This window comes from Giraffa tippelskirchi, chromosome 13 (genome assembly GCF_054371585.1).
Source record: "Giraffa tippelskirchi isolate mGirTip1 chromosome 13, T2T-mGirTip1v1.2.pri, whole genome shotgun sequence".
In the NCBI taxonomy this organism is placed as follows: domain Eukaryota; kingdom Metazoa; phylum Chordata; class Mammalia; order Artiodactyla; family Giraffidae; genus Giraffa; species Giraffa tippelskirchi.
The window spans coordinates 66,133,543-66,160,288 of NC_137287.1; the positions used below are offsets into that span (position 1 = coordinate 66,133,543).

At 38.4% G+C, this 26,746-nt stretch overlaps 1 protein-coding gene across 2 annotated transcripts in view; it reads right to left on the bottom strand.

The window, feature by feature from the left end:
• NEBL (nebulette) overlaps positions 1–26,746 on the bottom strand; it is a 363,259-nt gene that overhangs the window by 165,493 nt on the left and 171,020 nt on the right. For both annotated transcript variants that reach the window (XM_081556675.1, XM_081556674.1), the window contains exon 4: positions 465–572. In XM_081556675.1, the coding sequence (XP_081412801.1) occupies positions 465–572 (108 nt within the window). The remainder of the gene's footprint in view (positions 1–464; positions 573–26,746) is intronic.

A 26,746-nucleotide genomic window follows, 5' to 3' on the forward strand; every position in this document is an offset into this window, starting at 1 on the left:
CAACCACCTCATTCTATGCTGCCCCCTTCTCCTCCTGCCCTCAATCTTTCCCAGCATCAGGGTCTTTTCCAATGAGTCGGCTCTTCACATCAGGTGGCCAAAGTGTATCTACCTTAATTAAAAGATACTTTATTGCTAAAAAATGCTAAATATCCTCTGACAATACAGGGTTGTCACAAATCTCCTATTTGTAAAAAAAACCCACATTATCTGTGAAGTGTAAAAAAAGTAAAGCGCAGTAAAAGTAGGTATGCCTGTAGTCACTGCTATTAATGTTAGGCTCTTGATAACCGTGATGAGATCAAAGGGAAGCAATTCAATAGATGAACTTGGCATATTTTCTGAGGACACTGAGTACTGCTTGCATCTTACAGCAGTAAGAACACTTCCAAGTTGTCCAATTGCCCTTTCTCACCAGAAATACAAGTCAGGGTTATTACATCACTGAACAAATGGTCACCTACGTTACTGATTTGTTCCTGAGTCCTCTTCAGCCTCTGTAGTTCAGGAGTGTCTGTAACGATGCTGAAGCCCCTCCCTTTGCTTTCTTCAAAATCTCTTTTGTACTTGACCTAGCAAAATTAGAAGTGAAAGACAAAAAGAAAGAAAAAGAAAAATCAACAAAAGAATCATAAATCCCACTCAGGATAGGCAGAGGCCATATCAGCTGCTAAAATTGGAAGCAGCATCTCCAGGAACAGCTCTATTAGCAGGTGATACAGTGAATAGCGAGACTGCTTGGTTTGTGTCCCTGCAACCACTTTGTGGCCTTAGGCAAGTTACTCAACCACTTTGTGCCTTGATGCCATTTTAATTCATAAAATTATGATAATGACAAAAATAACAGTATTTAAATTTGTTGTTTAGTTGCTAAGTCATGTCCAACTCTTTTTCGACCCCTTGGACTGTAGCCCACACCAAACTCCTCTGTCCATGGGATTCTCCAGGCAAGAATAATGGAGTGGGTTGCCATTTCCTTTCCCAGAGGATCTTCCTGATCCAGGGATCGAACCTGTGTCTCCCACTGGCAGGACGATTCTTTACTTCTGAGCTGCCTAGAAGCCCTAGTATTTAAATAACGGTATTTAATAGGTTGAAAGATAATATCAAATGTCTTAGTTCACATACTGAGCCCATAGGAAACAAGCAAGTGCTCCATAATAGTTATCATTATCATCATTAACAGTTGTACTAAAACTGAAAAATAAATGTGGAAAGAGAAAGCTAAATCTTCTGGTCCCATGGCTTGTTTTGTCAGTGACAAAGCATCATTTTGAGCCTGGACTGCACTTTGGATGAGGGAGACATACAACATTATCAGCAGCAGCCCTGTCCCAACAAAGTTTTCATTCTATTTCATAAGGCAAAGCATATGGGTATGATTATACAGTGTTGTACTGCCAAATGTTGAATATGTAAATGCTTATGGAAATATTTATAAAACAGGCCACACCTAGAGATTAAAAGGCTTCAAGCACATGCCCTTGGCATACTGTGTACTGAGGTACTGAAGTTTTTTTCAGTCTTTAAATATATTTCTTTCTAATTACAACCCAGTGAGGCTGAATTTTACAGTTTCCTCAGAGAACTAGAACAGCCAGTGCTTAATCTTACCAGGGTCCCATCTCCTATTATTAGCATAGTGACGATACCTGTGACACCAGTTAAATATTCTGCTTGTTAATGACTGAGACAGTTACATCACTTGACCTGTTCTTATTTCTTTAAAAGCCTAACTATCAAGAAATATGGAAACATATGTTTGATAATTCATATAATCCCCATTTTCACATTCATAATTACCAGCTTCAAATGAAAACATATTAATAATTAATGTTTAGGGTAGCTAATAAAAATATGTTTCTGCAAGTGTTACTTTCTGTATAAATTTGAAAAGTCTCCTTAGCTGAGCATGGAATGACTGTTTTTGTTGAGTCATATTTGTTTTTAAATACTCAGTTCTCTCAGGCATTACTGTCCTTGAGGCTACTGGAAGTTTTCCTTTATCTAAAGAGCTTAAAAGAAAAAAAAATCCCAGATGAGAATAAATAAAAAGATACACACACTCTCATCACTTTTAGCCTAAGAATATCTAATTTTCCCTCCACATTTTCATTTAAATGTCTAAAAGTACTAAAATCCTTACTTTATTTCCATAAGTAAATGGTCAAATAAACTGCATTATTTTTCTGCTACAGAAAATGCTGAGTGAGATTAGTCTTCTAACCCTCAATCTCCCAGCATGTGTGAAGGTGCACATGGGCACATTCTCAGGGTTTTGTGCCTAACTAAGCAGGGAAGCCATTTAGCTTTGCTTGAAGTAAACGCCAGGGCGCAGAGCAGTAAAATAATAAAAGTAAGAAAGACATCAAAGTTACAATAAGAGCAAGGGGAATGAAACAGTAAGAATAAAAATCTGGAAGCCAAGTTCTAACATCCTTAACATCTGTTTCAGAGAAGGCACAAACACATATTCTTTTTGTGATGAGCTTGGAATTTTGTTTGTTTTTTAATGGAAATTTCCAAAGGAAGAACTAAAAAGAAAAACCATTAAATTCCAGAATCATACCTTTCAAGTTAATTACAATTTAAGTGTCCTTTCCATGTTCACAAGACACATAAGATTCATCTGATTAGGGCTTGCCTCGTTAAGTGATTAGTTTTAAAGAATATACAATTATCTCCATAATTGATTTGCAGAGTTTTTAGATGTTTAATCCTTTTTTAATGGAGTGACCCACAACCATGCTCAGTACCGACGCAAGCACCAGTCCACACAGTAAATCTTGACAGCTCACAGGGATCTTTTGAGCCCTTCATCAGTCCCTCTCTTTTCCATACTCCCAGCCACTTATATCCTATCTCTCTGCTGCTGCTGCTGCTAAGTCACTTCAGTCGTGGCCGACTCTGTGAGACCCCATAGACGGAAGCCCCCCAGGCTCCCCCGTCCCTGGGATTCTCCAGGCAAGAACACTGGAGTGGGTTGCCATTTCCTTCTCCAATGCATGAAAGTGAAAAGTGAAAGTGAAGTCGCTCAGGCTTGTCTGACTCTCAGGGGACCCATGGACTGCAGCCTACCAGGTTCCTCCATCCATGGGATTTTCCAGGCAAGAGTACTGGAGTGGGGTGCCACTGCCTTCTCCCATCCTATCTCTCTACTTAGGTCTAATTTTAAATATTATATCTGATGGTCTGCCAGGTATGCATAGTCTGATTCTGAGGGACAACTGGATACAAAAATAGTAGATGCCAGGAGCCGGGGGCAAGAGTTTCAGGGTAGGGAGTGGGGAATGGGGAGTTAGTGTTTAACGGGGACAGACTTTCAGTTTAGGAAGGTAAAAAATTCAGGAGATGGATGATGGTGAGAGTGTGGATATACTTAGTGCCACTGAGCCGTACAGTTAAATATGGTGAAAATAGTATGTTTTATGTGACATTCACCACAGAAAAAAAATTTTTTTAATTTGAAAAAAAATAAAAAGAGCTCAGAGAACAGAGAGAGGGAGAAGATTCCTCTTTATGGTTGTAGATGTCTCCTTTGCCCTCACAACATGACCCCATCCAACCAGTCAGCGCCTGCACTCTGCACTCAGGAATCAACCCATACACATAATCTAGTGTGTGTTCAAGAATCCCAGACCTGGGACTGTGGTAGAAACTCATGGGAAAGGGCTACTCTTTCCCCATGGTCTGGCTCATTTTGTTGTTGTTCAGGATCGTTGTTCAACCCCACAGACTACAGCACACCAGGTTTCTCTGTCCTTCCCGGAGATTGCTCAAACTCGTGTCCATTGAGTCAGTGATGCCATCCAACCATCTCATCCTCTGTTGTCCCCTTCTCCTCCTGCCTTCAGTCTTTCCCAGCATCAGGGTCTTTTCTAATGAGTCAGCTCTTCACTACAGGTGGACAAAGTATTGGAGCTTCAGCTTCAGCATTGGTCCTTCCAATAAATATTCAGGATTGATCCTTTAGGATTAACTGGCTTGATCTCCTTGCAGTCCAAGGGACTCTCAAGAGTCTTCTCCAACACCACAGTTCAAAAGCATCAGTTCTTCAGTGCTTAGCCTTCTTTATGGTCCAACTCTCACACCCATACATGACTACTGGAAAGACCATAGCTTTGACTAGACAGACTTTTGTTGGTAAAGTAATGTCTCTGCTTTTTAATATGCTGTCTAGGTTTGTCATAGCTTTTCTTCCAAGAAGCAAGCATCTTTTAATTTCATGATTTCAGTCACCATTTGCAGTGATTTTAGAGCCCAAGAAAATAAAGTCTGTCACTGTTTCCATTGTTTCCCCATCTATTTGTCATGAAGCAATCAGACATGATGCCATGATCTTCACTTTTTGAATGTTGAGTTTTATGCCAGCTTTTTCACTCTCTTCTTTCACTTTCATCAAGAGGCTCTTTAGTTCCTCTTTGCTTTCTGCCATAAGGGTGGTGTCATCTGCATATCTGAGGTTATTGATATTTCTCCCGGCAATCTTGATTCCAGCTTGTGCTTCACTCAGCCCGGCATTTCACATGATGTACTCTGTTTAGTGGGCTGTAAAACTGAAGTTTCTGGCCCTCATTTGGCCACTATGCAATGATGATGAGGCCAACACAGAGGCGAGCAAAACCCCAAGAGTTATTCCCGACATCATTCAAGCACTTGAATCTAACTCTTCCTAAAGCCAGAACCACCAGGCTTACCGGATGAGTGAGCCAATATCTCTCTCCCCAGTAACCAAAAGAATTCTGATTAATATGCCACCACCACCATGCCTACAAGGTATACACATGAACAACAAGGTTCCCAGAAACACTGACATGTGAATTTCTCCTTGTTTACTTCTATGCTTTGGTTCTATTTATGGCACATGACTTAAGAGTTTATAAAAATAGGGGATCATATTAGAGAAAGAGCCTTGATTTAACATTCCTTCCCTGTCACTTACCAGCCACCTCACAGGTCTTCTAGCTTCTGTAAGCCCAAATTTCCTCATTTTTAATTAGAGAGTATGGTAATTTCTTAACTAATAAGGTTGTGGGGACTGAATGAGGTAAATCACAGGGAGGAATTTGAGAAGGTATGAGGCGTTTTTTTTGTGTGCAAATGTCCAGTATTATCATTATAATACTGGTTTTGCCTGACTTGAAAGGATTACCTAATATCTGTCATGAGACATCAAAAAGAACAGTTCTATAACAATCAGATAGATCAAGGTTAATAAAGCCAAATGATTCATGTCAATGTATGGCAAAAACCACCACAATATTGTAAAGTATTTAGCCTCCAATTAAAATAAATAAATTTATTTTAAAAAAAGAATCAGCTATTAGTTTACATTTGCAAATTTTACTTTTGTTCTAGGATAGATACTTATTTTTTGTTGGATTTGTGTGAATGATCAGACTTCTAAAAAACACCTCGGATGTATCATCTGGTGACCACACAGGTGAAGATGAATCCTGAACCCCATCTGTGCAGGTGCTGGGTGACAATCTGTCTCTGCCACGAGGCATGCCGCAGGCTCTGCAAAGCTGTAAGAACTATGTGAAGAGGGCTCTCATAAGATCACTCAGAATTCCTTGTCACTGACAGAGTGATTCTTACGCTCAGCCCTTGGGAAGCATAATGCATTTATTCATTAAAGCTCAGCACCAGTGGTGATGCTCTGTGTGCTGGACGGGTCTTCCCCAGTCCTGAGTGTCATGGTTTTTCACCTCCTATTAGAGCAGTTATCACCCTGAACTGCAATCACAATGGAGTCACAGTCCCTGCTCTAGAACATGTAGAACTCAGGGACAAAGGCAAATTTTATTGAGCTTTGTGATCCAAAATCGTGGCATAGCACCTGACCTGTGCAAGTTGGTTAATAAATGATAAAGAAAGGGAAGAAGGGAGGGAGCAGAGGAGAAAGAAAGGGAGTAGACACAGACAAGGGAAGGTGGCCCAGATCTAGAGATCCAAGCGCCGTGTTCAGTCGCTATGTCCAACCCTTTGCAACTCCTTGGACTGTAGCCCACCAGGGTTCTCTGTCCATGGGATTTTTCAGGCAGGAATACTGAAGTGGGTTGCCATTCTCTCCTCCAGGGGATCTTCCCGACCCAGGGATCGAACTTGCATCTCCTGCAGGTAGATTCTTTACCACTGAGCCACCTGGGAAGCCTAGAGGTACAAGAGGAACCTCCTATTTGGGCACTGAACGTGGTTCCAATTGGCTGAAAAAACAGGGAGAGCTGGGAGATCAAGCTAAGAAACACAGATCTAAATCTGATTTGGAAAGAAATTGCTATCCATAGTGCTTATCTTAGTCCATCTGGGCTGTTATAACAAGAAATGCCATTGACTTGGTTGCTTATAAACAGCAAAAATTTATTTCTCACAGTTCTGGAGGCTGAAAAATCCAAAATCAAGGTACAAACAGACTGTGTCTGAAGAAAGGCTGCATCTTTGTTCACAGATGGCCATCTTTCCACTGTAGTCTCACATGGAGTGGGGGATGAAGGAGCTCTCCGGGGTCTCTTCCACAAGGGCACCAAACTCATTGATGAGGGCTTCACCTTCATGACCTAATCACCTCCCAAAGGCTCTACTTCCTAACATCATGACATTGGAGATTAGGTTTAAACATGAACTTTGGGAGAATAAAAACATTCAGTCCATCCCAGCACTCTTAGATATTAACTCACTCAATATGAACTCAACAAGTATTCACTGAGCCGCATATCAGTTGCTATTACAAACTCCTGCTCTGTCCCTTTTCTTTCCTTCAGCATTGGATTTAAAATTATCATCTCTGGTCTCTTGTCCTCTATCCTGTTAAAAAGTATTTTATAACGATTCTACAAGTAACAATGGTGAATTATTCTAGAAATGTCATTCTCTGGAATGTCCTCCTCAAATATTTACATATTTAATCCTTTGTTCATTCAACAAATACTTACTGAGCAGCTACTATGAGCCAAGTACAGTTCCAGGGCTGAGAACAAAACAGCAAAGAAAACAGTCAATGACCTCTGCCTTGTAGAGCTTCCATTACAGTGGAAGAGAAAGAAAAGACATGAGATTTATATAATTTGAATACATGGTACATGAGTGGTAAGTGCTAAGAGAGAAATAAAGCAGGAAGTGAGATGAGAAGGGTCAGGAATGCTGCCCTTTTAAAGAGAGCAATCAGGGAAGGCCTCAGTGAGAAGGCGACACTGAAGTAAGATCAGAAGGAGGTGAAGGTTGTATGAGAGCAGCAACATGCTGGACTTCTGCTTTAACAGGCTCTTTCTGGCCACTGCATTAACCCACTGAAGTGAGCAAAACAGAGGCAGCAGACCAGCAAGAAGGCAGGAAATTTTGGTCCTCTCTCCCCATACATGTATGTTCATGTCCTACTCTTTGTGATCCCGTGGACTGTAGCCCGCCAGGCTCCTCTGTCCATGGGACCTTCCAGGCAAGAATACTGGAGTGGGTTGCCATTTCCTCCTCCAGGGGATCTTCCCAACCCCTGGAAACCAGGGGTTGAACCCACATCTCCTGCTTGGCAGGCAGATTCTTTACCACTGAGCCACCTGGGAACCACTATTAGAGAATGTCCCAGGACCACAGAAGTCAGGAGACTTCCTGGGCCCAGCCTGAGAAGCTGGCCTCCTTGGGAGACCTAGCCAGGTGAGATGCACCTCTTGTCAGAAATGGCAGGAAGGACCCAGGAAGAGGGAGTACAGAGTCCAGACACTGCTGAGTTCAGCGAAAGGACATGCAGTGCCTGGGAGGCAATGCAGTTTGTTTCCCGTATGCTGATCCCTTCAAGACTAAACAAACACACCTTGAAAATGCATTCTTAAACTCAAATGATCCATGTTGTTGTGCAGCAGAAACTAACACAACATTTTGAAGCAACTACACTCCAATTTTTAAAAGTAAACTAAATATATTAAATTTTTAAAATCAAATGCAAGAAATATACCCAATGGGCAATGTGAATTGCCATATTTTTCTTCAGAAGTATCTTAAAAATGTATTTCAACTACTGAATGCTACCTACTATTGACATGCTACATACACATGTAAATGAATATGTACACACACATACACATTTCTCTTCCTGTATTATAGATCAGTACCCTAAATCAAGAACCAAAAGACCTAAATTTAAACCCTAATTCTGTCCTGTGATCTTTTATAATTTGTTCAGTTTCTCTAACACTCTTCATCCTCTGCTATAAAATGGAAAAAGAAAAGGGAAAAAGAAGTAATATGCTAGTGTTTGGAGGGTTAACATAAATAACATGGAAACATCAAGCAGGGACATCCCCTTACTAGGTCATTAGAAAATATTAGTTTACTCCTTCTTAATAAATTTCAAAAATGACCTTTACTGCTTATGTATGATCGTTTCTGCCAACATGTGCGTGCTCAGTGATATTTTGCGTTTGGAGCCATCAGTAAGTAACACTCACAAGTTCAGACACAGAAAGAGCCTGGAAACCAGGGCGGTTTGGCAAAGCTTAAGAAAAAGGCTCACAGTGACTGAAAAGGAAAACTTAAAAATCAAAACAGTGAACAGAGCTGTCAACTGAATTATTTGCTAATTCTGAGATATAAGTTCTTTCCCCCAATGTCATAATTATTAATCTTATAACAAATGTAAATAAATGAAGAAAATGAAAATGACTAATGATAAAGGTCATTCTGAGGCAGAAAGTCATTTCTGATGAAAAAAAAGCCAAATGAACCAAAGACTGGTAAATTGTTGAACGATGAACCAAAAGGAGATTAATTGAGATCAAAGATGGGCATGTCCTACAGTTCAACAGCTCTACCCCCGAGTATGTTTCTCTCTAAATGAACCTTTGCCCATGAGCAGCTAGGAATATAGACCAACATGTTCAGTATAATATTTGTATTATCCAAAAAAATGCAAACAACCTAAAAATCCATTCACAGGAGATGAATAAATTATTGTATATTCATAAAATATAATATTATCCAGGAGTGAAAATAAATGAACTACAGATACATGGATCCGTATGGCTGAATCTCAGAAACATTTTGGTGAAGGAGAAAACAAGCCAGGAATACACACATATGGTGGTAAGTAAATGGGGGAAGAGATTCAATAAGCATAACATCCAGAAGAGCTGTGAGGAGACCTGATGATGGAAGGATGCCCTGGGAGCTGCACTGTTCACGTGATGTTCAAGTTCTTCAGTTGGAAGGTAGATCCATGTGCAATCCTTTTATTATCAAGATGTAAAACTTAGATGTATGCTCCATATATTCTTTTGTACTGATCAAACATTTTACAATAAAAATATTTTCAACGAAAGCAGGGACAGAGCTTTAAAACCTTGGATGGGGAAACTGAATTTACCAGAGGATAAAGAAAAATCATGAGCAAGAAAACAGAAAAAGAATCTCAGAGCCAGGAATTGGCTGATACTTTCAGCTTACAGACAACGCTTGGGTTTTCCGTTAAGTAGCCAGTGACCTAGTCAGCGGCCATCGTAGGCTAGAAAGTTTGTCTTTCTAAGTTTCTTCGTCTTAATGAAGCTGTTTCATTATGTTGGCAAATACCGAGATGAAGCAAAAAGGCAGGAAAAGAGAACTTGAGAGAGGATTAAAAGGATTCCAAATGTGGATTAATGAGCCATGTTAGTAGTGCAAGAGGATTCTTGCTGAATCACAACAGACCAGAGGGCTGAGAAGAATCCAGGGGCAGAAGAGGAAGCAAAAGGAGAACGTTATTTGCTGTAAAGCAGCTTACCTTGTCCGAAAAGGTTTAACAGAAGCCTAAAATCTACAGGCATATTTATGACTGATTCATATTATTCTGCTCTTTATCTCACACATTTTAACGTCTCCATCTGATACAATAAAATCAATGACCAGTTTTATGATCTTTCATGCCACAATGGATACTCTACTTTTCTTCCAGGGGAGACTGGGAGGGTCATGTCATTTTCCAAATACATGCAAAATTCTTAGTTTGATCTGCAAAATTCACCACTCAATTATGTACCATCTTGTGTAGTTCAGTAGATTTCAAAGTACTGGAGAATGTGTACCATATGCTTCTTTCTATCTCATCACATTCTGCTTCGTGCTAAGCATATATTAAAAGCTTAATAACTATTTCATGATTGATTACTATTCAGTTTTGTATTTTTAATGTCTAAAATGCAGAAAATTGGCTAATCTCACAATGTTAGTTGGGAATAAAACAACTACAAAGGAAAATCTGATTAAGGCTTTTTTTATGGTGAAGTTAATTTTAACAAATGTTAAGTCAAATGAGCTCAAAAGTGAATTTGCTTTTTTATAAATTAATCTCATAATTTGTAAATTTACGGTTAATTAAATAGAATTAAAATGTTAATTACCTTTTTAAACATAATTAAAAGGCATTAAAAATAATTTTCATAGATCTCTAAGCCTTCAATTAGCTTTCCACTCTATGTACAGAGGTACTTACTAAATAATTACAGATTTGTCAGTATTCTAAGTATATTCACAACCCAACTTCATCAGTTTTGGAGTTCCTTTACCTTAAAATCACTTAAGTCTAAATTTTATTCTAAACAAATACTCTGAATACATAATAAAAAGCACATCTTAATTAATTTCTCAATAAGCTAAAAAATTTAAAATCACCCCTAAGACACTAAAGTGTAGCTTAGAGGTTAATAGCCCAGGTTAGAATTTTTATAAACTCCACTTCTTAATAGCTGTGTGACCCTAAACATGTTACTTAACCTCTCTAAGCCTCAGTTTCCCCAAGTGCAAAATAAGCATAATTGTAGTTCAACATTGACAACACGTTTGTGAGAATTAACTAAGATGATGATAATAATGCCTGCCATCTACCAACTCTCTATTACATCCAGGCACTGCACCAAGTGTTTATACATCACATGAACAAAGCCAGGGTGGGAAGGCTGGCAGGTCATGTGTAAGAAGAGTGCAGCATTCAATTCCCGTAAGTTCGTGTTAGCTCACAGCACCTTAGTATCTAGAGAATGCTTCCTACTGCATGGGCCCAGCACCATGTCACCTGTACCTGAGGGCTGCTTCAGTCATTTGAAGATCAAAATAGAATGTGAACAAATAAATAGAAATGAAAATATGCTTTATCTATATCATCTTCAGATAAATCCTAGCAGGGACACAATTTAGTGCTCATTTTTATTGCAGAAGGAAGGGAGTTTGAGGAGGTGATAGAGCTAACAGGAGGCAGAAGTCTCTCTCTGGCATCTCCTACCATTATCTTTCAATTCATCAGACAATGAAAAAAATGCCAAAATGAAAAAATCCAACTGAAGACATATATTAATACAAAAGATGTCCTGTAAACAAGCATAGAGGAAAGCGGAAATCACTGAATATTTCTTAGTACAGGGTGCCAGAAGATTTGCATAAATTAAAATTTTAGCCAATTCATTATCTGTAATGGAACCTGCAGTGCCATAAAAGGGACAAAAATTATCACCCCAAGTAAAGTTTATTACAGTTCCTGTTTTTCACCAAAAATGTGTTTTCAGGTATTTCTTTTGAAGGAAACAATTATTTGAATTTTCTATTATTGAGGACCAGGCCAGGGAGGAGAAGGCTGTTGCCAGAGCTGTGGTACAGGCATACCTTGGGGATACTGTGGGTCCATTCCAGATTGCTGCTATAAAGCAAATACCACCATAAAGCGAGTCCCGTGAATATAGAAGTTATGTTTACACCACACTGTAGTCTATTAAACATGCAATAGCATTATGTCTAAAAAACAATATACATACTTTAATTTAAAATAGTGTGTTAGTTGCTCAGTCATGCCTGATTCTTTGCGACTCCATGGACTGCAGCCCACCAGGCTCCCCTGTCTATGGGATTTTCCAGGCAAGGATACTGGAGTAGGTTGCCATTTCCTTCTCCAGGAGATCTTCCTGACCCAGGGATAGAACCCCGGTCTCCTGCACTGCAGGCAGATTCTTTACTGACTGAGCAATACTTTATTGCTAAAAAATTGCTAACCCATCCCCTGAGCCTTCAGTGAGTTGTAACAGTAACATCAAAGATTACTAGTTACATATCATCATAACAAATACAATAATGGAAATGTTTGAAATATTGTGAGAGTTATCAAAGTGTGACACGAAGACATGAAGCTGAGCAAATGCTCTCAGAAAAAGAAATGGCGTCAACACACTTGCTTGACACGGGGTCGCCACAAATCTTCAATCTGTAAAAAACTCGGTATCTGCAAAATGCAGTAGGAAAAAAAAAAGCACAATAAAAAGAGATACACCTGTAGTGATGGGACTACTGGTTCAAACCGAAAAATCATATCTACATTGACAAAGAAAACTGGTGTGCAAAATATATACACAAAATGCATGTTTCATCAAGAATCTCACAATAGAGAAATGTAACTAATCTACCAAACTCTGACTATGAGTTATGGATTACTCTGGGGAGTACAGTAAGTATTTGGCGATGATGATTAACTTTTCCAGGAAACTAAAGTACCATCCAATTAACTATTCAGGTACTAAAGAAGCAAAAAACAATTAATATTCTAATACCTGATTTAGTCCTGAAGAGTAATTGACTCATAGAGTCTGACTCTTGCTGATTTATGTTTCCCTGTTACGTTTTAAATAACATATAATAATTCAGACAATTCATGAATTTTTATTTCTGGACACGTGTTCTCTTAACTATTAATCCTTTAGAGAGAGCCAGTCTCATCCCATTACATGATTATGATTTTTTTCAATATAAACAGTCTAATTCACACAAAGAGTAGAATTTTATTCAAATTATTTTGAACCAGACGATATCATGCAAGGTTAAATTAAGGGAAGGATAAGAAGTTACAACAGGGAACATTCCTGTGTGTATATTCTGATTTATAAAATATTAGAAACTGGGGCAATTTCCAGTTAGGATAAAAGTAACTAGCAAATCAGTCTTCAGAAAAGAAAGCTACCTTCAAACTACAGTAAAGAAATGAAATAAGGATAAAATCAGGAACCAAGGAAATGTAAACAAAGAGATCTGAAACTAACACAAAACAGTTATGAAAGTGAAAATAACCTGTTCTTAATCTCAGAGTCACAGCTGACGAAAGTGACAGATGATCCCCCCCACTTTCTTACATGTGCCTGCTTCCTAACAGATTGATAATGTTATTAAAATTGGCCTTAACAACCCTCCCACACCTGCAATGGCATTATCCACCAGGCAACATTGACTGTTTTTCTGGAAGAAAACATGCTTCTCCCACTTCTACAAAACTGGGGAGAAAAGGAAAATAAAAACTGCAACATGGCAAAAACAAAGGAAAAAAGAATGCAAAAGAAGGATAAATCTAAATACATTATATACTTACTATGCACACAAATGACACTGAGAATAGCTTAAAAGATAGACAGTTTTTGCTACCCAGAAAAACCCATGAATCTCAGCAAGGCTTTTTCTTTGTGTGTGGTATGGCAGAGGTTTACTGGGGTGGGGGGGACACCAATTATTTTTGCAAATGTCACTTGCTCGGTAACTACATTTCTGTATGAAAACATACTGTTATATTTTCACAGGCAAGGTTCAGGACACTCAGGCCAATATACAAGTCCTGACCATCACTGGTTGAATCCCTACCTCCACTCATCTCCATCAGCAGTCTTAATAAAAAAAAATAAAAAAAAAAAAATTAAATACTTAATACAGAATTTTATTTAAAACATAAATTTCCTAGAAATGTTTGCAGGTTATTAACATACTGATAATACAACTAGAAATGTAGTCCTAATTCAAGTCTTCCACAGGGAAGAGGTTATGAGAAATAAACACCCGAGTGGTGCTGAAGAACGAAGTGAAGAATTATGGCTTCTCATGCTTCTTAGTTAAGAGTGAGAGCTTCACACTGATTACAGGCGTCAGTTTTGAGAAATGCTGGCTTGCTGCCTCCCTGCTATGGAATAGCAGCTATGATTTATTAAAGCACTATTGTATAAAGGTATCAGGCATTATATTAGGCATCTGACAGACCATCCTGCTTCATCTTCAAAATCACTCTGCAAAAGACATATCTTTTACCATTTTGTACAAATGAGAGACGTAGTGGACGTTATTGTTTGGGTCCACCCACAACCTCCTTCTTCTGGGTAATGGTCCCAGGCCTCGTCCACCCATGCAGTTCTCAAGAGTCATTTCCCTATAGGACACACTTCCTTAACCAACCGAGGATAGTCCCAAAGGCAGTCAGTCATCTGGCCCAAGCTAGTCCAAGTCCAGATGTTTCAGGGGTTTGCAGTCTTGGGACCCAAAGTGTAGAATGAGTCTCTCCCTCTGCCAAGTAAAACTCTAAGGTACAAAGCCTTGGAACTATCGACAGCTAGGTCTGCCATCACTAGAACCCAGAGGGGCAGATACACCCATCTGCCAAAAGAGAATCCTGGCCTGGTGGCATTTGAGTCCTAATCCACACTGTTACTAAAGTTCAAACAGGTACATTCTTGCCCACGGATCTGTGTACTCTAATATCCTCAAAAGAAATCATAATTTTGTTCAAGTGAATGAGAGTTGCGTTTTCCATCTTGTGCAGCCCAGAATCCAACCTAATACAGGAAACTAACTTAGAGATGAAGACACAAACCGCATATATATACTATCACGTAACAGATAACTAGTGGGAAGCTGCTATATAACACAGGGACCCCAGCCTGGAGCTCTGTGATGACCTAGAAGAGTGGAATGGGAGGGAAGAGGGGCTCAGGAGGAGGATACATACATACACACACACACACACACACACACACACACACACACACACACACACACACACACACACACACACACACACACACACATATATATATGCACACATATACATATATATATATATAATTATGACTGATTCACATCATTGTATGGCAGAAACCAACGCAACATTGTAAAACAATTCTCCTCCAATTATAAAAGAAGACACAAGCCTAACATCACCTTCTGGTGAGCTAGAGTCAGGATTCAAACCCACATGTGCTGTCTCAGAAGCCTTTGCTCTTCTTTCCCTATCACACCACAAGATAGTAATTAGAATATTTTGTAAACTTCAAAGATCTTCACTTAGATTGAAACAATTTTGATGAAAATAGTTATTATTTCTTTAAAAAGACTAGATTTTAAACAACAGTGTAAACATCTTAATTTTTTAATTATCTTACATGTTACATACATTAGCCACTTGTATGTGTGTGTGTGTGTCTGTGTGTTAGTTGCTCAGTCATGTCCAGCTCTGCAACCCTATGGACTGTAGCCCACCAGGTTCCTGTGTCCATGGAATTCTCCAGGCAAGAATACTGGAGTGGGTTGCCATACCCTTCTCCAGGGAATCTGAATTTTTAATGGTTACAAACACCATCAGTTAGATGTTTGGTAGGTGTTCATCAAATGAGTGAGTAAAAAACTAAGGTAACCACTTCAAGATGAAACTTTAACATGATGATCTTATTAAGCATCAACTTAGAAACACGTGTAGATGATTCAATATTTTCACTTTCAAATTCACTCTAATTTCCAATACAAAAAAATCAGATACTAAATAATTGAAGAAAATCCCAAAATTTAACTTTAATGTGATAATTTAAAAAGTTACTGCATGTCTGCACATCAATTAATATATTATCTTGGTTATATTCCTGTGAAGTTTCATGATTAAGTATCATTTTATGATGCTATAGGTGCAATTCTATTCTTCCCTTGTTGATCTAAAAGTCTCCTCTTTGGTCAAAAAACACTAATGGAGTTTGGCTGAGTCCATTTCTCAAAAGGACAAAGAACTTCCCTCGTGGTCCAGTAGTTCAGACTCCATGCTTCGACTGCAAGGGGCATGTGTTCAATCCCTATTCAAGGAGCTAAGAGCCTGCATGCCACACCACCGATAAGTAAGTATTATCTTTTTGAAAGAAGGACAAAGAGTCTTTCTTTTCCCTCCAGAATGAACATCTCAAGAAGAAATAGCATTTTTCCTTTGCAATGTGAGTTTTCAAGTTACAATGATAAAGGGAAAAAAATGTAAATGGAAGAAAGTGGCCTCTTTGAGTTGATATGAATAAGTGTTTTAATATCTCTTAATAATTCCAATTTTGGAATGTTGTTCTGCTTGAGCCCATGAACGTCTCACTTATTTCACAGTCCAGGAGAGTGCAGCTATCTGAGAAACAGGAATAAGTTGGCATTGCCAGGGAGCCAGGTGGTTCCACTGTTTGGAAACCATCTGGTCTGAGTTTTCTCTTTGTCAGCACCATCAATACTTCAGTAGCAAGAGCTATTATAGGGATTGTGTGTGTTTCATTTCTTTAAATAAACTCAAACAAAACTACTCTGAATATAAATTCATTATTTCTTTGAATTGTGCTTGCAGAGCATAATGAAACCCTTGTCAAGACGAGTTACATTTGAATGCTTACATTCATTCCACAACTTCACAAAACCAAGTGGCAAAATACTGGAAGTATGCCTACAACTCCAGCAGCCTCTCTTGATCATATTCACCTTTAAGGGGATAACTATTGTCCACACGCCACTGGCAAAATGGAGAATTTTTTCCTGCTGAGGTAGATGCCAAGGTAAAGCTACATATTCGATGTGGACAGTAAAGAGATTTAGATATCGGGATCACTCAGAGACAGTTATTTAATCAAAGAAGTAAAACACAGAAAGCCCTAAGAAACTTAAACCCATTAATCCGAGGCTCAATCGACTCTTCACCCAGCAGTCGTTGCTGTTCAGTCAGTAAGTCATGTCCGATTCTCTGCGACCCCATGACTGCAGCATGCCAAGCTACCTCCCCTGTCCTGCACCGTCTCCCAGAGTTTGCTCAAATTCACATCCACTGAGTTGGTGATGTTATCGAACACCTCATCCTCTGCTGCCCCTTTCTCCTTTCTCCTTCAATCTTTCCCAGCAACAGGGTCTTTTCCAATGAGTTGGCTCTCTGCATCAAGTGGCCAAAAAGACAGTATGACAAATCAGTGAGCAAAATCCATCAAATCATGTCCTGGACTGCAGAACACAGGACGATAAATGGACTGCAAAGCACAGGGCCCTTACTGCCACCAAAAAGAAAGGGTCATTGCTTACTAAAAATACCAGGCTCTCTGTAATACGTATATGTGAACAGACACTGGCATTAATAAACCTTGTCTTCTAAGACCTTAATCTCAGCTTCAGTCAAAGATAAAGTTTCCAGACCCAGATGTTTTTATCAGAATACCCAAAGTCAAATCTCCCTAAATGCCAGCATCCACCTTCCAACGGCAGGCCTCCGTTTCACTGCCCTTTAGATAGAAGCTGGAAGTCACCATGTCACATTCACTTAAGAAGGGACAAATTAAAGAGGTTAGAGTACTGACCTAGAGTTAAAAGAGAAAGAAACTGAGGCCAAAAGAGGTTTTACTTTCTTCTATCAGCAGGTCATCCTCAACCCCCTTCTTTGCAACAATGTTTGACTTGTCAAAATTGCTTTGCGGCATCTGCACCTGACATCTAAATCATTTGACAGGCACATAACCTTATCAAATTTCTAGTTATAGTACAAATAGAGGTAACAAACCATATCCACTGAAACTGATAACAGCTCACACAAAGAAAGCAAATCTGTGATTGCAGGAGAGGAGGGAGTCCCTACAGACATCCTGGCCCGGGAGCCCACAGAAAGGGGAGGAGGAGGAGCCAGAGCCAGACAAAGTGTGGTGGTGGGTTTGACTCCACCAAACCCAGTCGCTGCGCTCATTCTTCTGCTGAGACCGAAACAACCCAAAGGCCTCTCACTGGGGGTGAAAAAAATTGTGAAAAGAGTGGTGTCTGTCGGCTCCAACTAGCATTTAACTTAAAAGGCAACTGGAACAAAAGCATAGAACGGTACTTTTGAAAGTCCCCTGCCAACCACCACTTGCTCTAATACACTGTCAGGTTGTTCGGTACTACTTCTTAATTCAGGACACAATGCAAGCAATAACAGATAGATCCCTGGTTTTGTCTGTAACTCAAGTCAAATGCTCATCTCTAGTATTTGCTCAGGAACACACAGGGAAAATAGTGTTTGCCAAAAAAGAATAAAATATTTTGAGGTAATGTTTCACATTAAAAAATTAATTTTAAATCATGGCCCTCAAACAAAAAAGCCTTTAAAAAAATCTTGTTTTCTTCACTTAAATGTTCCAGGCTCCTAACACTTCTGGAAAACACTGCAGAAGAAATTAAGGCTATAAATATGACAAAGTATATAATTAGAGAGACAATTCCCCAGGTAAAGGACACACACTGAAATCAGATTTAAATTCACCTGATCATAAATATTCCAGCTTCCTAAACAACTCCCTCATCTGAAACCTTTTAATCCCAGGCCCAGGAAAGGCTCATGCAGGATCAAATTCTCTAATCAGAACACCAAATCCTTTTACTTTTCTAAAGGAAGAATATACATCTTATCAATATCAGATTACTTGATCTGTGAGTCTATCCTACTCTTGACATTTCTAGGTGAAATTAACAAGTTGCTTTCCAGGTCTCCAGTTTTCTGTCATTTCTTTCCCTTCACCTCATCCTACCCAACTCCCAGTCTCAAATGCTAATAATTTTCCCTCATCAGTATCGCAAATGCAACTCACTTCTCTCCATATCCTTCACCACTACTATTTATTTTTTAAAAAAGAAATGGGGAAGATAAGCATGAAAGCAATAAAAATCCATAAAATAGTTAGACAAATTCTGCACAAGTGAAATTTCTATGGATCATTGCATGCCTGATATTATCCACAGAATGTCACATGATAAACTTGACAAAAATATGATGGATATGTGAATATTCAGTAGGCAGTAACAGTCAATCTAAAATATACAGGATGCACTTGGGTGCTTATTTAAAATATGATTTTTATGGAGATGCAAATGAGACTAAATCTTGGTGTTTCTTATTTAAGAAAACCTGAAGTCAAGCTATGAAACTATCGTTCCTTTAGTGACATTTGAAAACCAAATACTGAAAAAAAAAAAAAAAATACTGAAGGAAAATCAACAGAATTATTTTTTACCTGAAAAGAGAAAGATTTTGGCTGGGATTAGATTTAAATTAATCCAACCATTAATACCCCACCTTCCTAACCATGGCCTTGGTCTGAAGCCTTTTAATCCCAGTTCCAGAAAAGGCTCATCCAGGATTAAATAATCAGAACACCAAATCCTTTTACTTTTCTACATGAAGAATATTCAGCTTATTAACATCAGGTTTGTTGTTGCTGTTCAGTCACTAAGTAGTGTCCAACTAAATTCAACAGCAAATTCAAGTAAGTAAATACAAAACTGCTAGAACATTCATTCCAGGCTATTTCATATCATCATAAAAGGCAAAACAGATAAAAAGAAAATCTGTGCTTTAGATATCATGTAAATTTCTTCCTTAATATTGTAAAGTAAAAAAATAAATAAATTAAATTAAATAAAAATAGAACTACCAGGTGACCCAGCAATTCGACAGCTGGGCATATACCTGGAGAAAACTATACTTTGAAAAGATATATGTACCCCAATGTTCATTTCAGCACTGTTTACAATAGCCAACACATGAAAGCAATCTAAATGACCATTGACAGAAAAATGGATAAAGAAGATGTAGTACATACATACAATGTAATATTACTCAGCCATTAAAAAAATGTAATAATGCCATTTGCAGCAATGTGAATGGACTGATTATCATACTAAGTGAAGTAAATCACATACAGAAAGACACATATCATATGATTTCACCCATTTGTGGAATCTAATTTAAAAAATGATACAAATGAACTTATTTACAAAACAGAAACATTTACAGATATTGAAAACAAACTTATGGTTACCCAAGGGGAAACATGGATGGGGGGAGGGATAAACTGAGAGCTTAACACATACACATTATGACTTATGAGACAAATAACCAACAAGAATCTACTGTATAGCACAGGGAACTCTACTCAATATTCTGTAATATGTAATATTCTGTATATGAGAAAAGAATTTGAAAAAAGAATGAATCTATGTACATGTATAACTAATCACTTTGCTATACATCTGACTAACACAACATTCTAAATCAACTATAATCCATAAAGTTTAAAAAATAAAAGTAAAGAAGTAAAAAAAAAAAAAAAGAAATTAATAGAGAAATGCCTTTAAATCTCTTCACCAAAACGATTACATACACACACACACACACACACAAACACCTCACCAGAATTATCTTTTACCTAAAAAGAGAAAAGTATTGAAGTAGTCTCAGCCAAACTATTGACCAAGTGTGAGGGTAGGGTGATTTAGACATATAAGGACTCAATCTTTATCAATCACATACCTTTTCTCAGAAAGCTACTGGAGGATATGTTCCACCAAAATGAGGGAGTAAACCAAGAAATAAGACATGGGATCCAAGGGTTTTTTAAAAAGGCAAGGGAAATCCGAGAGTAATGGTGAAGGAAAATCCCAGGGCAGAGCTATTGAATGAACCCAGAGAAAAAGCAGTACAGAGTAGAGTTGGGGACAAAAAGCTCCAGGAGAAATGTCTCAAGAAAAAGATTACAGAATTGATAGATTACTGAATGCATACAGATCTAGTGAAAGAACTTTTAAAAGTATCTGACTGTGGAGATACAAAAGAAATTAGCTACTCTGCTGCTGCTGCTAAGTCGCTTCAGTCGTGTCCGACCCTGTGCGACCCCATAGACAGCAGCCCACCAGGCTCCTCTGTCCCTGGGATTTTCCAGGCAAGAATACTGGAGTGGGTTGCCATTTCCTTCTCCAATGCATGCGAGTGAACAGTGAAAGGGAAGTCGCTCAGTAGAAAAATGGTTTTCAAAAAAGTATAATCATAGTACATTCACTGGCTCAGCCAGAAACAATAAATAATCTAATTACACTCATAGTATTGTCCTTTGCTTTACTGCACTTCACAGACATCACTATTTTTTTTTTACAAATTGGAGATTTGTAGCTACCCTACTTCGAGCAAGACTATCAGCACCATTTTTCCAACAGTATTTATTCATTTTGTATCTCTGTGTCACATTTTGGTAATCCTTGCAACGTTTCAAACTTTTTAATAATTTTCACATTTATTACGGTGATCTGTGATCAATGATCCTTGATGTTACTATTACAGCTCACTGAAGGCTCAGTGATGGCTAGCACTCTTAAGCAAAAAAGTATTCCTTAATTAAGGTATTACACTTTTTTAGCCACAATGCTACTGCACACTTCAGCATAGTGTTAACATAACTTTTACATGCACTAGGAAACCAAAAATTCATGTGGCTCACTTTGTTGCCATATTATCATGGCACCCAACCCACAGTATCTCTGAGGTATGCCTGCAAACAAAGGTTACCGAATATCCAAAAAATGTGACATAACTATATTGAGTGGATGGGAGCGGGTAGTTTAACAAAGAATAAATCTTCTTCCATATCGAAAAATCAATAGATAATCTCTTAAAAAAATTAAGCTTACAAATAGCAATATATGCATAGAATAGACATGCTACAAAGAAAAACAAAGGCTTACAAGTGGCTGTCTCTGAAGAGAAGGAATTAGAGGTATATAGATATACAGAGGGGACTGCTATATTTTACTATAATCAAAAGTTACATACTTAGAAACTCAGACAAAAAAATAAAATAAAATACAAATGCCATTCAAAACAATTTTAAAGGATAAAGAAGTAACTTTCTTTACTGCACTGCTTGAGCTAACTACCTTTTCAAATCTAGCCTTATAGTAATTTCTCTTTCACTGAGAAATAAAGTCATCATGGCAAAGACAAAGGTAGATATGATGTCACTATTTCTATTAGTAATAAGAACGGTCCGTACTTTGCATATTTATCCCATATTCTGTCACCAATAAATACTCTCAATCAATTACTGTAACAAAAACTCAGGCTTGATTTCACATGGCAAATCTCTGTGATAAAGGGAGTATTAGAGATGTGTATGTGATGTTATGATTATGAGCCAAGATAGACTTGCTTTGTTTACATGTGATAAAACCTACAGCATTAACAGAAAATACAGTAATGTACAGTGTTGGGATTGGTAATGGCCATAAGAGCCAAAGGTCATCTGTGAACAGGCTTAGTGTTACCTCTCTCCAGCTCTAGTGATCACTAAGCTCAGAAAAGAGAGAACCAGGAAAAACAAGGAAAAAATTGAGGGCTTGAGAAAGCAGGGAAAAAAACTGAAGAAGAAAGCAGAAATGGAAACAGGCAGATGCACTAAGATCTACAGCACATACATCAAGGTTATGGATATGTAGCACGGATGGCATGGTCATCGTGGGCAGCAGGGAGGTGACCACCATTAACCAGGGCCCTATCTGGTAAACTCAGCATTCTGTCAGCTAGGCCCACTAACACGGAGAGAGCCTCACCCACCTTGAGGACAAGCATCTATGCACTGCCAGCATCACCCTGAAACCTAGAAATGGCTTTGGTCAGAGGCTTAGCAAGTCCTGCCACAGGACACAACTCTTCTTGCTGCTTTTGTTAGCAAGAGCTGGTATCTATTTAAGTATCTTTTTTTTTTTAAATCATCTTATGTTGTTGTTCAGTCACTCAGTCATGTCCAACTCTTTGGGACCTCATGGACTACAGCATACCAGGCTTCTCTGTCCTTTATCATCTCCTGGAGTTTGCTCAAACTCATGTCCATTCAGTCAGTGATGCCATCCAACCTTCTCGTCCTCTGTCGTCCCCTTCTCCTTCTGCCTTCATCTTAACAGATGGAGCATATTTTAGATTTATCATTTCTCCCTTCTAACAGGCAGGAATTTCCTATTTCCCCAAGTCTGGTCAGAACTGTTCATACAATCTGCTGAAGTCCCTTACCTCTCTGAAATCCTGTGGATCCCCTAACTTTAACACACAGGTGATTTCATTTACTGTCTTACTACATGGGTACAAGCTGAGACTTCATGTGTTGGGAGAAACATGGGCTAGAGAACAGACGATACTCAAAAACAAACTTATCAGTTCAGGGACAAGTCCTCCCAGTGGGACAGCCTGCCCAAAGTGGCTTTGGATACTAATACCAGCCCCCTCCAAAAAAGGCATTTTAATATTCGCTTCACAGATGGAGAAAATTGGTTTCTTTCACTCCTTTCCTAGTATTATGAAATGAAAGGTTCTATGACATATCACAATAAATTCAGAATCACATAATGATTACTTTATGAGGTGGAAAACACAAACGAACACCTATATTGTGGTCACTGTTTGTTATTTCCTGACTACCCACCATCCATCACCCCTTCTTTTGGTACAACACCTTTCCTTTCTTTTGAGAACCCAATTTTCCCCAGCTCTCTCCAGAGGTGGATTATGTAACTTGGCCAGACAGTGTAGTGCACCCCCCATCTCAGCGATTTTTCAACCATGGATATAATATCCAACCAGGACCAGAGAGAGAATGACCTCGTTGGTGGGGGCCTTTCTGTCACTGAACTTGTATCTACAGAGATGTAGGTTAAAGGCATGGCAGCCGTCTTTCAGCCACATGGGTGAGCCAGCCTGAAAATGGAGCTGTCACCGAAGACACAGGACTGAGAGACGGAGAGAAATTGGGCTACAGTGAAACCCTCTGAGCCCCTTCAGGAAGCCCTGCCCTAAACCCAGTTTCACCCCTGGGCTCTTGCAGCATCTGAGACAAAAATAATAATGCCAGGTGGCACTGAGTTTTCTGGCACTTGCAAGAAAAAAAAAAGTCCTAATTAATATGCTCATATACATTTTGCTAGTAGATAAAATTTCTAAGAGGGTTTAGAGCCTTCCAGATTATTTTCCTCTCACTAGCCTACTTTTCATTGGTTGAGCTGACTTAACACAGCTGTTTGTAATTGAAGCTCAATTATACACACCAACAGAAAAGTGGTTTTGGTAATTCCAAATAGCAGATACCTGCAAATCACCTGCATGTGGTTTGGGAATCCAAAGTTAAAGAAGCAAAAAAGTCATAAAACACTGTTTAAATATTTTTTAACAACTCCTCAGATGGGAGTCCCTTTCCCCAAGTGACTGCAGTTAGTACAGTACAGTTAAACTTGAGCAAGAATTCTGTATTCCAGAATTGGCTGGGATGCTGGCAAAAACCATACTTCAGAGCAAACAATACATAACTAAAATGTTTTTTAAAACAATTTTCTGAAGAGGAGGTAATTCCACAAAATAATTGAAAACAGTGTAACTGTCATTCAGCTGTGTACACCCACTGTGTCTGTTGAAAGGTGTTTTCACCATTATGCAGAATTCTTAAAAACCTAAGAACAGGAAGTCACAAGCATCTCACCTATAAGCTTTTTAATTACTCAGCACATAATCAGTATTCAAAAGTTCTATCTCCTCCCCCCCAAAATCTTTCCTATTTTTTGTTCTTTCTAGCCATTTTGATATTTTCTTTTTTCAATCACAGTTTTGTTTAGAAATGTCCAAATAAAGATATAATAGATAAATTCTTGGAATTTCCCTGGTAGTCCAGTGGTGAAGATTCCACACTTCTATTGCAGAGGACACAGGTTTGATCCCTGATTAGGGAACTAAGATCCTGCATGCCTTGCAGTGTGGCAAAAATTTAATTAATTAAAAAGAATAACAGATAAATTCTCATACTAGGACAATTATGTCTTAAGTAAATAAGAATATCAAGTTTTACATGGATCTGAGCAAACTGACAATAAACTTAGGAAGGTTCACAGTTTAGGAACTCACAGTACTCACTAGAATGTTTTTACCTATACAGTCATACCTGGGTATCCGAGGGGGATTGGCTCCAGGACCCCTTGCAGATTCCCAAATTCACAGATGCTCAAGTCCCTTACAGTCAGCCCTCTGTATCCACAAATGCAAACCCACAGATACAGAGGGCCAACCATAACCTAAGTAAAGAACAAGGAAAATGCTAAGGCTGGAAGCTGATATCCTGGGTGGTAGGAACCCCCGCATCCTGGGAACAGTGCAGGGGGAGTGCGTCAAGCTGGTGAAGGTGCCTGGATTCTAAACTTAGAGTGGGGCCTAACAAGCTTTGTGACCCTAGCAGCTTCCCTGAGAATCCTCTCTCTTCACTTGTAAGGTGAGAAAATTAAATAGATGATCCCAGTAGGTCTTGTAGAACGCAAAGCATTCATGCCTCCATTCTATAAAACCATCTAGAGAATTAACCATGAAAGATGGTGAGAATGGTTATCCTGAGACAGCTTATAATAAGCACCAAATAAAAATAAAATGAGTATGCTTCTGTTCTAACGCAAAAGTGTGCACCAATCGTCAACCATGCTTCATTTCAATATATTTTAGGATTCTTTTCAAAACTCATCAGTGAAGTAAAGGGAGTTTTCTGATTAACCTTTGGCTAACCAGAACATTGAACTTGGAAAAATACCTCTTTCCTTAATCACTCCAGTTCTCTATAGCAATAAACATAACAGTTGTTCTCAAATTGCAAAGACTTGTGCCCAAAATATCTGTTCCTGTCTTCACAGGCATCCAGTGATAACTAGTGCGATCTAATGTGTACAGGGTAGAGAGAAATTACAGTAATTGGCTTGTCCAGGGATAGAACCCGAAACTTGGCCTCATTAATAAACTGAATGGGCCAACTGGGCAGCCCCACCACAAACTAATGAGACATATGCACTTACCTCTGCTATGAGAGGCTCCAGAAAAATGCAACACATGATACACACAGCCAAGAAAAAATTGCCTAAACATATCAAATGCTAAGAAATAGTGTTTTCTTATGGTTAACTGTAAGTTATACTTTAGTTAATCAAGTCCTATTTTAAATGCCTCAGGGAGCTGGTATTTAAAATTCTTTTACAGCAATTACTTTCTTAAAGAGAAAGTAATTTACCTTAATTTATTTATTTTGTAAATCTATGTCATTTATCAAAAACTAAAAATATTAAACAGTTCACCCAATTAAATTTTGGTCAAAACCTATAAAGAAGAAAAAAAGCACCTTCCATTGAAGCTTTCCAGGCAAACATTTAAAAATACAACCAAAAGTTAAAAAAAAAAAAAAACTCCACAAACTTCTAAAAAAAAACCAAAAAAAAGGTAAAGGTTATATTAAAAATAGGTACACAAAGAACACATAGAAAAATCTAATAGCAAACTTGTGAAAGTTACAGTGATTTCCACCATCATTTTAAATCAAATTATCATGATGTTATTTAAACTTAATAACAAAATTATTTGTTTGCAAGCTATCTGAACAATATAGTTGTCATTTTGTTTGACAGGGTCCTAAAGACAAAACTAAATAATCTAGTGGAATGGAATGTTATTTGTGTTTTTCATATAGAACAAAATAAAATTTTGAACTAAAACTATTACTTCTAGAGAAGTGGCAAACTGCTAAAAATTTTCAGCTTGACCAAGAAGGACATCTTTTGTTCACTAGGTTTTGATAATGAGAAATTTTTACCCTATAAAACTTTAAATGCAACTTTTCTTTAAGAAGAAAAGAGAAGAATTGAGGGCTCTATTAGCCAGGGTCACTCCTTTCATCCAAAGTTTACAAGAAGCCCTGGAAAATCTCCTCCTGTGCATTGCTGAGCTCTGGTCCAATGCAGCCTTTCTTACCCTGATTTTATGCTCTAAGGAAAATCCCCCCCCCATTTCTATAATGTCGTCAGTCTCCCTTAGACCCTGGCATCCCCATGGGCAAAGTGATCAAGGAAGGATGGTGCC